Below are 12,504 nucleotides of genomic sequence, written 5' to 3'. Positions count from 1 at the left end.
CATGAACTACAAGGGTGCCCACCAAAACAACAACCCTTGTTCCAGAATTGACAACCTCGAATGAAATTTGCAGCTTCCCACACGGACGAGCCAAATGTCTTTTGGAGATGTTTTATGATTGGATGAGAAATGAGCTTTCAGGCCATAATTACAAGATATCTGTTTGGAGGAGTAAATGTGAGGATTTCAAACCTAAGAGCATGATGGTGGTGGTGGCATCATGCTCTGATCTAAGTCATTAAATATGTATTCTGTGCAATAAATCCACTTTGTAAAAAGAAAAGTTCAAAGAAATTATTAAAATTTTCATCTAATCTAAAAATTTCACCTAATCTAAAAAAAACCCCCCAAAAAACCAAAAAACTGAATTTCTCGGAGGAACCCAGCCAAGGGATTAATAAAGTTTCATCTAAAAGCCCAAATTACCATGACATACATTTCCATGACATTTTATATGATGTTGCCAAATATTTACACATTGGTAGTATGAGTACAATATGAATACATTTTAAATGAGTCTCTTAAGTCCATATAACGTGTTTTCCCATCATGTGCTATATAGAAATGCTGGTGTTGATTTGAAAACCGAGCCAGATGCAGAAAGCGTGTTCAGCCGTTATGTGATTACTAGATGGGTAGTAATGAAAATATCTTGCGTGGTAATTGTAAAAAAATTTTTAAAAAAAATAAAAATATTTAACCTCCTAAGACCCGAACTCTTGCATGGCATGCATTTTTTATTTTTCTTTGATATTTGGGCATATTGGGGCCCGATGAATGTAAAAACAAAGAATTACCAGATTTTTTTTTTTTTACCTTATTTTTGTTTTTATGAAAAATAAGAGCCACATATGAGGATATTAGTTTAAAATTTTGATAGAACAGTAGCAGTATAATGTCCTCGTAAGTGGATATCAGGCCCTTGTAGAGCAGAATTGAGTATTTTGGTCTAAATAACCCACATATGTGGACGCCAGGTCCTAGGAGGTTAAAAGCCGGTATATATCATTTCACGTCAAAAAAAAAAAAAACAAGTTTAAATGATGGAAGAAACTATTCTTGGTTTAGCATCGCAGAAAGGGGGATTGTTTGGCCAGAATCTGGCAACCTCAAAGCTCATCCCGACTGAAAACAAGCGGAGCACCCTCTCCGGTTAGCTGGCACAGAGCTAACTAACTTTCCTTTAAGTATGCTTTAAGATTTTGCTTAGAACAGACGCTGATATTTTTCTAGTTACTTCCGGGTCAAAATAAAATTCCAAAAATAATACTGGACTTCTGATGAAATATGTTTTAAGCTAATCGCTTGAGTACGTTTAGCTTGAGAGCAAGCTAGCTTGCTAACGGTAGCCAGGCAACAAACTTAAATTGTGCACCTGTAGTGAAATGTAAACGATGCAAAGTCGTGTTTGAGTTGTGATGCAGGGTAAACGATGAACCAGATGCAATGACAACAGTACTGAACATGATTAGCACGAGTCATTGACTTTGAGGGGGCTCTCGTTAGCTGGGGCAACGTTGCTGGTAACTGAGCTGGGCAGAGAAGCAATAAAGCAGCAGTGAAGACCCAGCCTTTTAAGGCTGCCTGTATGAGCTGTGGACGTTCACTGTAACAACCTTTAATTTCACACTCTGTCTTTTATTTCAGGCCTGCGCACCTGGAACAACCAGTCCATTTGAGGGAGTCCCCTTTAATCAAAACAATGACGATGACCTGACCAATGGACCAAGACAGTGTCTGCTCTACCACAGGGTCACGTTTGGGGATAGATCATGAATGACAAACTAGTGTTCTTGGGCCTGCTGTACTTTGTCCAGGGCATTCCCTATGGTCTCCAGTCATCGTTGCTTCCTGTATACCTGCGAGGAGCTGGGCACTCTCTCACACGCATCGGTTTTACCAAGATCCTTTACTTCCCCTGGGTACTCAAAGTCCTCTGGGCGCCTTTGGTGGACCGAGTTGGTACTAAGCGTCGCTGGCTGGTGGGAACAGTCTCTGGCCTTGCTCTAACATGCCTCTCCAGTGCTGCCCTGGCCCCAGAGGCACATATTTGGGGTGTAGCTGGAACCCTGCTGGCAATGAACACCTTGGCCTCTGTTCAGGACATTGCTGTAGATGGAGCTGCAGTGGGGTTGTTAAAAGGACGTGGGGAGCTGGGCCTTGGGAACACAGCACAAGTTGTAGGGTATAAAGCTGGGTCAGTGTTTGCCGGAGGTGGGCTGCTAGCTGTGATTGACGTGGCTGGATGGAGCTGGATGTTTATGCTGCTGACATTTGTGTATGCTGGTGTAGCCCTGTTTGTGTGGGGGGCCCCTGTGTTGGATGATGAGACTGTGAGGGGCCAGCAGGCAGACGGCAGCAAAAAGGGAGGGCAGGGAGCAGATGCTGTACGGCCGTGGAGGGTGTGGAGGAAGCTGCTGGCAGTGCCTGGCACACCTTGGACAGTTCTCTATGTGCTAACATACAAATTGGGTAAGTCTGATTATTATTCAAGCACTGGTTTAAGTTTAGGTAAAGTGATCTGTTGTGATAAATGTTCGCTTATTTTCCAGAAGGGCAATAATGCTCAGTATTTATTGTCAATGTAGTTATAGATTTGTTTTTTAATTGTTCTCTCATAGTGTATGGTTTTTTTTTTCTTTTTAAAGCAGAATTTTCCTTTTTTGATATTTTCACTTATACACTTAACTGGCCACTTTATTAGGAATGCCTTGCTAGTACGGCTGCCACAAGCGATTATTTTGATAGTCGACTAGTCACCGATTATTTTTGCAATTAGTCGACTAATCAGATCATGCATCCATTGAACGTAAAACATACAGCTTATTGCACCAGCATGCATCTGCTCTTATATAAATATCATTAGCTTACAGGGCTCTAGACTAACTTTTTGCCATGGGCGTACCGGTACGCCTAACTTTTTAAAGTTAGGCGTACACAAATTTTATAATAATTTATATAATATAATGTGTTTTTCTGGATACACTGTGCTTTTTCAGCATTCAAAGATTGATGACACCGTGTCAGAGCACTGGCTATGAATTTCAGAAGGATCAGGCCTTAACTTAACAGAGAAGTTAGCAATAGTTCTTTTCCTATTACAGCTACATCCACTTCTGTCGTGCCTAGGCTGCTCACTAGGGCTGGGTATCATCACTGATTTCTATAATCCATTCGATTCTGGTTTTCAAAGTCCCGATTCGATTCAACTTAGCCCCAGACAGTCAGAAATATTATAATTCTGATCATTTATCAGTACTGACTTCATCAGAATTGTGAACATCACAGCAGATGCCTTTGTGTGAAAGTAACTGAGAATAAAACACAGAAAAACATGAAGGAGATTTTCCTGGTCTGGCTTTTTATAGCAGATAACCTTAAAAATATTCTACAATGTTCTGCATATAAAGTTTAAATTTCTTCAGTATTGAACAACAGAAAAAATAGGCTTTCTTGTCCGAGGTCATTTAAGTGAAAAAAAGAAAAGAAAAAGACAGCAGCCGACAGCGCTGTAAACAACGGTAGACTGGTGGGTAATAAGCGAATGAATAATACAGAAAACAGAGATTGGAGACGGGAAACTGTTCTTGAAGTACAGAGAGAGAGAGAGAGAGAGAGAGAGCTAGCTGTGCATAGAGTGTGATTTTAATAGTCGTGGAAGCAAAACAGCAAAATTCATGACGACATTGATCAGCGTGTCCGTCTACGGGCTGCCCGAGAAAGACAAAGTTGATTCTGATGAGTCGGTCCGCTCTGTGTTTACGTCTTTGTGTGGAATCCGTGTACCTGCTCTCATTTGCTGTTTGGTTGTTGTTGAAATGGTTTTGTGAGCTTTAATCTGAGAATCTGGCATTTCTGGCCAAACACAGTTATATTTAAAAGTCTATTCAGGATTTAATGAATTGATATCGCTTTATTCAAGCTACTCACCTCCCACTCCCACCTGCACTTTCAACTGGACCACGGCCAATCAGAGAGGTCCCGCCCCTTACTATCTCTGATTGGTTTAGTCCACGATAGGGGCATAATATGTGTCTGTTGTTGACCACAGGGAAGGTTGCAGATTTTTTTATTTTTTTTTGCTACCCGAACAGTTGGTCGCACAGGTGCAACCAAATGGTTTTTTTTTAGTCGCACCACTGAAAAATTTGGTCGTATTTGCAACCAAATTGGTCGCACTCTAGAGCCCTGGCTTCCAACTTGAAGTGTTTAAGGTACATGCTAACTAAAAATAAAGACAAGATGATAGTTTATTAAAGTTTAATGAAATCTGTAGTTTAATAAACTCAGTCTCGTCTGCTCCTTGCTATCTAAAATATAACAGGACACCGGAGTATATTCTCAAGCATCTCACACTTCTGATAATCAGTTGTCTGCTTGACGTTTATTCAGCTGTGTAAAAACTATAACTTTATTTCTCAGCCAAACCGATTTACTCAGGAACAAATAAAATACTAAAAAAAAAGCCAAACAGTAACATTTTTAAGTTATCTAAGTGACTTATATTACATGTTTAACCTGAGTAGCGAAAGACAGCAGTGGGTTTGAAAACGATTTGCTGGGAGTCCGGTGTTCTCACCGGCTCTAATGAGCCTTGAACCCCGGCTTGGTGCTGTTCCCAAACCAGGTACAGATGTTTGCCGTCAGGACGCTCTCGATGGTGCAGGAGTAGAAGTTCTTGAGCACCTTCAGTGGCAGATGGAAGTCTCTAAGTCTTCTGAGGAAGAAGAGACGCTGACGGGCTTTCTTAACCAGGGTGTTGATGTGACAGGACCATGACAGGTCCTGAGTGATGTGGACACCCAGGTATCGGAAACTGTCCACTCTCTCCACTGGCGTGCCACTGATGATGAGGGGTTTGTAATTCCTCGCCTCCTTATACATGCAGTGCTGCCATCTTCTGTTTCAGTCCGTTATTACACTCTTAAATACTACTACTTATTCCTGCGTCTTCTGAGATCTTACAAAGCTTCAAACAACGCGTCGACTATCAAATCAGTCGTCGACGATTTTAATAGTCGACGTAATCGTTACTAGTCGACTAGTCGTGGCAGCCCTACTTGCTAGTATCAAGTTAGACCTGCTTTGGCCTTTTGGAACTGTCTTAATTCTTCATTGATCTGGTTCATTAAGCTGCTGGAAATATTCCTCAGAGATTTTGGACCATATTAACTTAGTAGCATCACACAATTGCTGCAGATTTGTCAGCTGGACATGCATGATGTGAATCTCCTGTTCTACTACATCCCAAAGGTGCTCTTTTGGACTGTAATCTGGTGACTCTGGAGGGCACTTGAGTACAAAGAACTCCTTGTCATCTTCAAGAAACCAGTGTACCAAAAAGATGAGTTCACTATGGTCATATGGGTATTGACATAGTCAGTGTCAAGGTATTTTAGCCCAGAGAAGTGCTGCTCATTGGATATTTTCCCTTTTCCGACCATTCTCCATAACTTTAGACATGATTGTTTGGAAAAAAAATCCCTGTAGATAAGCAGCTCCTGAAATACTCAGACCAGCCAGTCTGCCACCAACAACCATGACACATTCAAAGACCCTTAAATTCATTTCTTTCTGTTCACTTCAACTTCAGTAGGCTGACTCGATCATGTCTACAAGCCTAAGTTTATTGTGTTTCTGCCATATGATTGTCTGATTAGATACAGTGGGGCAAAAAAGTATTTAGTCAGCCACCGATTGTGCAAGTTCCCCCACTTAAAATGATGACAGAGGTCAGTAATTTGCACCAGAGGTACACTTCAACTGTGAGAGACAGAATGTGAAAAAAAAATCCATGAATTCACATGGTAGGATTTGTAAAGAATTTATTCGTAAATCAGGGTGGAAAATAAGTATTTGGTCACCTCAAACAAGGAAAATCTCTGGCTCTCACAGACCTGTAACGTCTTCTGTAAGAAGCTTTTCTGTCCCCCACTCGTTACCTGTATGAATGGCACCTGTTTGAACTCATCATCTGTATAAAAGACACCTGTCCACAGCCTCAAACAGTCAGACTCCAAACTCCGCCATGGCCAAGACCAAAGAGCTTTCGAAGGACACCAGGAAAAGTATTGTAGACCTGCACCAGACTGGGAAGAGTGAATCTACAATAGGCAAGCAGCTTGGTGTGAAAAAATCAACTGTGGGAGCAATCATCAGAAAATGGAAGACATACAAGACCACTGATAATCTCCCACGATCTGGGGCTCCACGCAAGATCTCATCCCGTGGGGTCAAAATGATCATGAGAACGGTGAGCAAAGATCCCAGAACCACACGGGGGGACCTGGTGAATGACCTGCAGAGAGCTGGGACCAAAGTAACAAAGGTCACCATCAGTAACACACTACAACGGCAGGGAATCAAATCCCGCAGTGCCAGACGTGTTCCGCTGCTGAAGCCAGTGCATGTCCAGGCCCGTCTGAAGTTTGCCAGAGAGCACATGGATGATACAGCAGAGGATTGGGAGAATGTCATGTGGTCAGATGAAACCAAAGTAGAACTTTTTGGTATAAACTCAACTCGTCGTGTTTGGAGCAAGAAGAATACTGAGTTGCATCCCAAGAACACCATACCTACTGTGAAGCATGGGGGTGGAAACATCATGCTATGGGGCTGTTTTTCTGCCAAGGGGACAGGACGACTGATCCGTGTTAAGGACAGAATGAATGGGGCCATGTATCGTGAGATTTTGAGCCAAAACCTCCTTCCATCAGTGAGAACTTTGAAGATGAAACGAGGCTGGGTCTTCCAACATGACATTGATCCAAAACACACCGCCCGGGCAACAAAGGAGTGGCTCCGTAAGAAGCATTTGAAAGTCCTGGAGTGGCCTAGCCAGTCTCCAGACCTCAACCCCATAGAAAATCTGTGGCGGGAGTTGAAAGTCCGTGTTGCTCGGCGACAGCCCCAAAACATCACTGCTCTCGAGAAGATCTGCATGGAGGAATGGGCCAAAATACCAGCTACTGTGTGTGCAAACCTGGTAAAGACCTATAGTAAACGTTTGACCTCTGTTATTGCCAACAAAGGTTATGTTACAAAGTGTTGAGTTGTATTTTTGTTATTGACCAAATACTTATTTTCCACCCTGATTTACGAATAAATTCTTTACAAATCCTACCATGTGGATTCATGGATTTTTTTTTTCACATTCTGTCTCTCACAGTTGAAGTGTACCTCTGGTGCAAATTACTGACCTCTGTCATCATTTTAGGTGGGGGAACTTGCACAATCGGTGGCTGACTAAATACTTTTTTGCCCCACTGTATGTGCTAGTAAACAGTTGAACAGGTGTATCTAACAAAGTGGCCAGCGAGTCTATACTATTGCAGTGTCGGATTATTATATCAAAAAGTTTATGTATGAGTTTAGCAGTTTTCTCAGCCTTTGTATCATGTCAAAGGTAGGAAATACCTCTAACATGGTTTAACATGGTAAAAGTTGCAAGTGGCACCCGGCATGGTGGCACGGTGGTTAGCACTTTTGCCTCACAGCAAGAAGGTCCTGAGTTTAATTCCACCATCAGGTCTTTCTGTGTGGAGTTTGCATGTTCTCCCTGTGTTTGCGTGGGTTCCTCCCACAGTCCAAAGACATGCAATTTAGCTTGATTGAAAGCTCTAAATTGCCCATAGGTGTGAATGTAAGTGCGAATGGTTGTCTGTCTTTGTGTCATCCCCCACCCCCGAACCTAAAAAGGATGAGAATGGATGGATGGATGGGTGCAAGTACAGAAACCCCACCCACCTGCTGCTCAACCTTCTGTTATTGATGAGAGGCCCATAAGCGCAAAGCTTAAAGGGAGGCTTGTTTAAGAGAATGGATGAATTGAGAGGCTGTACCAAGGCCCGGTATAGGATAAATAAGTATTAAACATAGAGCTGTATTTGATTATAATACCAATTTTAGAAATAAAAACACTTGATTTGTTTTTATTTCTTTTCTGTTCAGTCCAGTCTAACTTTCCAGAGGCAATAAAATGCAGAATTTTTAGAAACAAGCCCTTTTTCGTCCCAGTTTGAATTTCTGAAGTCGCTGCTGTGTTGATGTAGGGCCCAAAGATCACCACTAGATGTCTCTGGTGGTGTTTCTGTGAGTACTGCACTCACAAGCGCAGTGAAGAAGTTAGAGAAGTGATCCTTGCAAGGCATGTCCTGCGTGCACATTGGGAAATGGAGACGTTAGACAGATAAAGCAGTTGTTTTTAAAGTCACAGTGACACACATACAAAGTTGAGATGAAAATGCATTCTTAATTGAATGCACAGTTTTGAATTTGAACAAGTTTCTTCCAACAAGAAGCAAAGAAAAAGAAAAGAAAGGGAAAAAAATTAAAGTAGTTTTGAAATAGTTGAGCTTGTGTGTATGGGGGGAGAGAGAGTTGATGTGGCCAGAGTTTGGTGTTTGGTAGCAGAAGGGGATTATGTAAGGATTAGAGTGTCTTTGTGTCTGTGGCATTCAGAACCTGAAATGGAAGATGGCGCATCCTGGTGATGTGTGTTTCTGTGCGTGTGTTTACACTGTGCGTGGGTGGTGGGAATATAATTGTCTCCTCATATTTTCATAGTCTTGAGGTGTGTGTGTGTGTGTGTGTGTATACATGTACATATATGTGTGTGTGTGTGTGTGTATACATGTACATATATATGTGTGTGTGTGTGTGTGTGTGTATATGTACACATATATGTATATGTGTGTGTGTGTGTGTGTGTGTGTGTGTGTGTGTGTGTGTGTGTGTGTGTGTCTGTTTTGGGAGAGTGGCTCAGTAATCGGATAAGCCCCAGCAGACGATACTACTAGACAAAATATGAAGGCTGGCTGGACCCCCTAATCTGTCTCGGGAGCATCCCCCTCCACACCCCACACTCTCTCCGTTACATAGCATGCACACACACACACACACACACACACACACACACACACACACACACACACACGTGCATGCCATTGGCTGATGCTAATGATAACAGCAATAAATGCCTTTGATATACATTTAAAGTCTTCTCACTTGTTAGGTTTTCATATTGGTTTGATTTAAACATCCCCCTTCTTTGCATTACAAAAAATAAATGGTTGTGTAATATTTTAGATTAGGCCTAGATGTGCCAGCATAATTGCCTATGTGAGACAGTATTGTTTTTGTTCAAGGGCTATGTGGGTATGTTTGTGTGAGACCGGTAATCTGCCTGTCTGAACCCCCAACTTCTCACACTCGCGCGCGCACACACACACACACACACACACACACACACACACACACACACACACACACACACACACACACACACACACACACACACACACACACACACACACACACATACGAACTTACACCCCTCTCCCTCATCTATCCCTAATGAACTCTGAGTTTGTGCTGCGTCCAACACTGTGGCCAATCATTGGCAGCCTTGTGTATGAACTGTGACCCCTGTGCCATCTGAGGCTACAGGCATGATGGGAGAACTGTCTGGGTAGAGCAATGGACGGAGGGAGCGAGGGGGAGGGAAGCAGACGGAGAAAATGGGGGAAAAAGCCAAAAAAAAAAAGAGACAAACAATGGTGGATATGAGTTCCAAATAAGCTCAGTGTTGGACACAAACATTTTGATGTCCTGCTGTCATCCAATATTCCCATGGTGCATTTGGTCACTTTGGTTGTTAGCAAACTTCCATGAGGTTCCTTTACATCAGTTCATTAAATATCGGATAAGCTGGAATTTGATCCATAGGAAAACACATTTAGCTAAGTCACGATACTACGAGTGCACGTGGCTAAACAAAAGAGTGTTTGGACATCAGTGTGGGTATAAGGCGAACTGATTTATTAGATACTATATGTATGTGAATGTGTTAAAGACACTAAAAGTCAGCTTTCTATCCTTGGAATACAGATGCTTTAGTGTGTATGAATAGATAAATATAGAGGAAGTTAAAATCTGATTGTGTGTCCATATAAGCACTTTTTGCTGTACAAGTGTGCCTGTGCCACCTTTATTTATAATAAGTAGAATTTTTAAATACTAAATAAATACATCAGAGCAGCAATTTGCAGTCCACCACTTGTCAAACAGAGGCCCTGTATGCTTGACAAGTGTGAACCCTGGTGACTTTCTCCAGGAAACAGCTCAGGTGTAAGGATGGATGGATGAACAGTAGAAGTGAAGCTTTGTTCCTGCTTTTAACTTTAGCATTTCCTGCTCAAAAAATGGCTTTGAGGATATATGAATTTAGGAAACATAATATGAGAAACTGCAGCAGTGTACTGTGATACAGCTCATTGGCACCATCAACTAATGCCTCCAGGATAACCACAAAGTTGCATCAATGCCTCAGCAATTTAAAAAATATATAAGGTTTGCAAGGAAAGAATTTAATGCAGCACTGCTGCATTAGATTTAGCTAGCAGATTTAGAGAAAAACTTGGAGAGAGAGTGGGGGTTATTTTCCAGAGGGAAAAGGAAGGCCTGCAGGAAGGGAGGCTGAAGGAGGGGATGAATTAATGAACAACCGCCACATGGTGCCCTGAGAAACGGAGAGCAAAATGGAAAGAGAAATAAACACATTTATCCATGGGTGCATGATCATTTTAGACATTTAAAGATATAAATCCTCCTTTTTACCACATGAACCACAGGTATTTATGATTGATTTGCCTTAATGAACTGAAATCAACATCAGCTGCCTTTATTAATTGACAACTATTGAGGATATTCCCCTGATTGCTTGAAATGCTTTAAAAACCTAAATGGAAACTGTGCAGCTGCCTTAAGATGGAAAGGATGTGCATAGTAATACTGCACTCAGAAAATAAACACAAGTGACAAGCATAAGCAGCCCAGTAATGTAGCAGGTTTGAGTTGGAGTGATGATGTATCGTTCAGTGTTCAGTGTTCGTGAGACCTACGGGCCATGGGGAACATCTGCATCGATCTGCAGGGACTTGTTTGTGTCAATAGCCTAATATACACAGGATTATATGTAATTGTGTTCAGAGAGGGTTCTGTTTACTCTTCTGTCCTGAGGGAACCCAAAGAGCTGAAGGTGTATGTGTGTGTGTTTATACCTATGTTTGTGTGTGTGAGTGTGTGTGTGAGAGAGTGTGTGTAGTGCTTTGCTGAGACATGTAGTATGTATGAACCTGTCTCCTTTTACCTTGCTTTCACCAGGGAGTGATAAAGGGTCACTAAATGTTGACTGTGTGTCCTCGGTGATCTCTCCTGGACCTGCTCTGCCAGCTCTTTTGTTTAAGGTGCAGCATGAATGTCAGCATTTCACCCCAATGTCCTCGTTGACCTTTTCCCCTCATCTCAAGCTTATCTGTCTGTGATCCCTATACGTATAACCAGTTATCCCCCGTCTGCTGCAAACACGCTTATACAGACAACCGAGAGGCTTAACTCTTTCCCCCATAAAGTTGACATTTGATGACCTGCCCTATATCCTTAATGACGCTTCTAGATATTTCTGTATATTTCAATAAATACGTGGTTTAATGACCAATAGTTTTCAGGTTTTTCCAAGGCTAGCCGATGCACTTCTCATGGACACACAGTCATTTTCTATAAGCAGGCCTGACATCTGACAGAAACCTCTCAGTTCAGAAGAGAGCTTCAAAGGTTATTCCTAGTAGACTTTTAAGGGGGTAAAGAGTTAAGGAAAAGTTGACCAGTTCAGTGAGAAAATCTCTGTTATGCATATTTTGGGCCCACTTGTCCTGCTTGATCTGATCACTTTTATCCTATGATGGCATGTTTTTGTCATCTGTTCTCCATCCATAGGGCACGTGGGTTCACTGAATGGTTTTGATATCTATCAGAATGATATGAGTCATCAGTGTCATCGATCAATGCCAGGTTTTGTATTTTTGTTATTCGTTTGTGCACTGGCACTTGCTAGCCACCCACCCTGATTCATACTGTGTGCCCCAAAAAACAACAGTGTTACTGCTCCTGATGAAAGAGAGGAAAAGACACACCGGGGAGCTTATTTCCCACTTCCAGCACAAAGAGAAATAACAAAGTATACCAGCAGGAGAGCTTTGTTGTCTGCTGTAATTAACAGAAGTGGACAGATATCAGCTGGACAGCTAAAACAGTATTATGTCATAACATTTGCCTGGCTCTTTTTGATTTCTTCCAACTTCTTTATGTATGTTTAAAGTAGCTCATCTGTCTGTCCTGTACTCTTCACCTACAGTTTTTCTCTCACGGCCACTCACACCAAGAGCTAAAAATTTGAGGAGACATGATAAACTGTCATATGAATGCAATATTGATGGTAATAATTTCATGCTTTGATGAGAAAACAAAACATTCTCTTGCTTATCAAGAGATCGTTGCTTATCCCAGAGATCATTGTCCATCTGCACCACCCTACTATAGGGCACTTTTTAAATTAGTAGAATAAACAGAGCTTCCTTCATGCTGTCACTCTTAATGTTAAATAATGCTGTCTTTCTGCTCTCTCTGTAAACACTTTTCTTTGAGCCTGCCATTCCTCCTCTGTTT

The 12,504-nt window shown here is 41.8% G+C and overlaps 1 protein-coding gene across 2 annotated transcripts in view; it reads left to right on the top strand.

Moving 5' to 3' along the window:
- Nucleotides 1–1,046: 1,046 nt before the first annotated feature.
- The window catches only part of slc33a2 (solute carrier family 33 member 2), a 28,845-nt gene continuing 17,387 nt past the window's right edge, over nucleotides 1,047–12,504 (top strand). The window contains exons 1-2 of one of the 2 annotated variants that reach the window (XM_004544226.3): nucleotides 1,047–1,152; nucleotides 1,648–2,472. In XM_004544226.3, coding sequence (XP_004544283.1) covers nucleotides 1,773–2,472 — 700 coding nt within the window. In that variant the 5' untranslated portion in view covers nucleotides 1,047–1,152; nucleotides 1,648–1,772. Of the gene's footprint in view, nucleotides 1,188–1,647; nucleotides 2,473–12,504 lie in introns of both variants that reach the window. The other variant, XM_004544225.3, reaches the window with a different exon arrangement.

This window comes from Maylandia zebra, linkage group LG12 (assembly GCF_041146795.1).
Source record: "Maylandia zebra isolate NMK-2024a linkage group LG12, Mzebra_GT3a, whole genome shotgun sequence".
Lineage (NCBI taxonomy): Eukaryota > Metazoa > Chordata > Actinopteri > Cichliformes > Cichlidae > Maylandia > Maylandia zebra.
The sequence above is the reverse complement of the archived record's forward strand: the minus strand, read 5'-3'. Positions and strand labels throughout refer to the sequence as shown.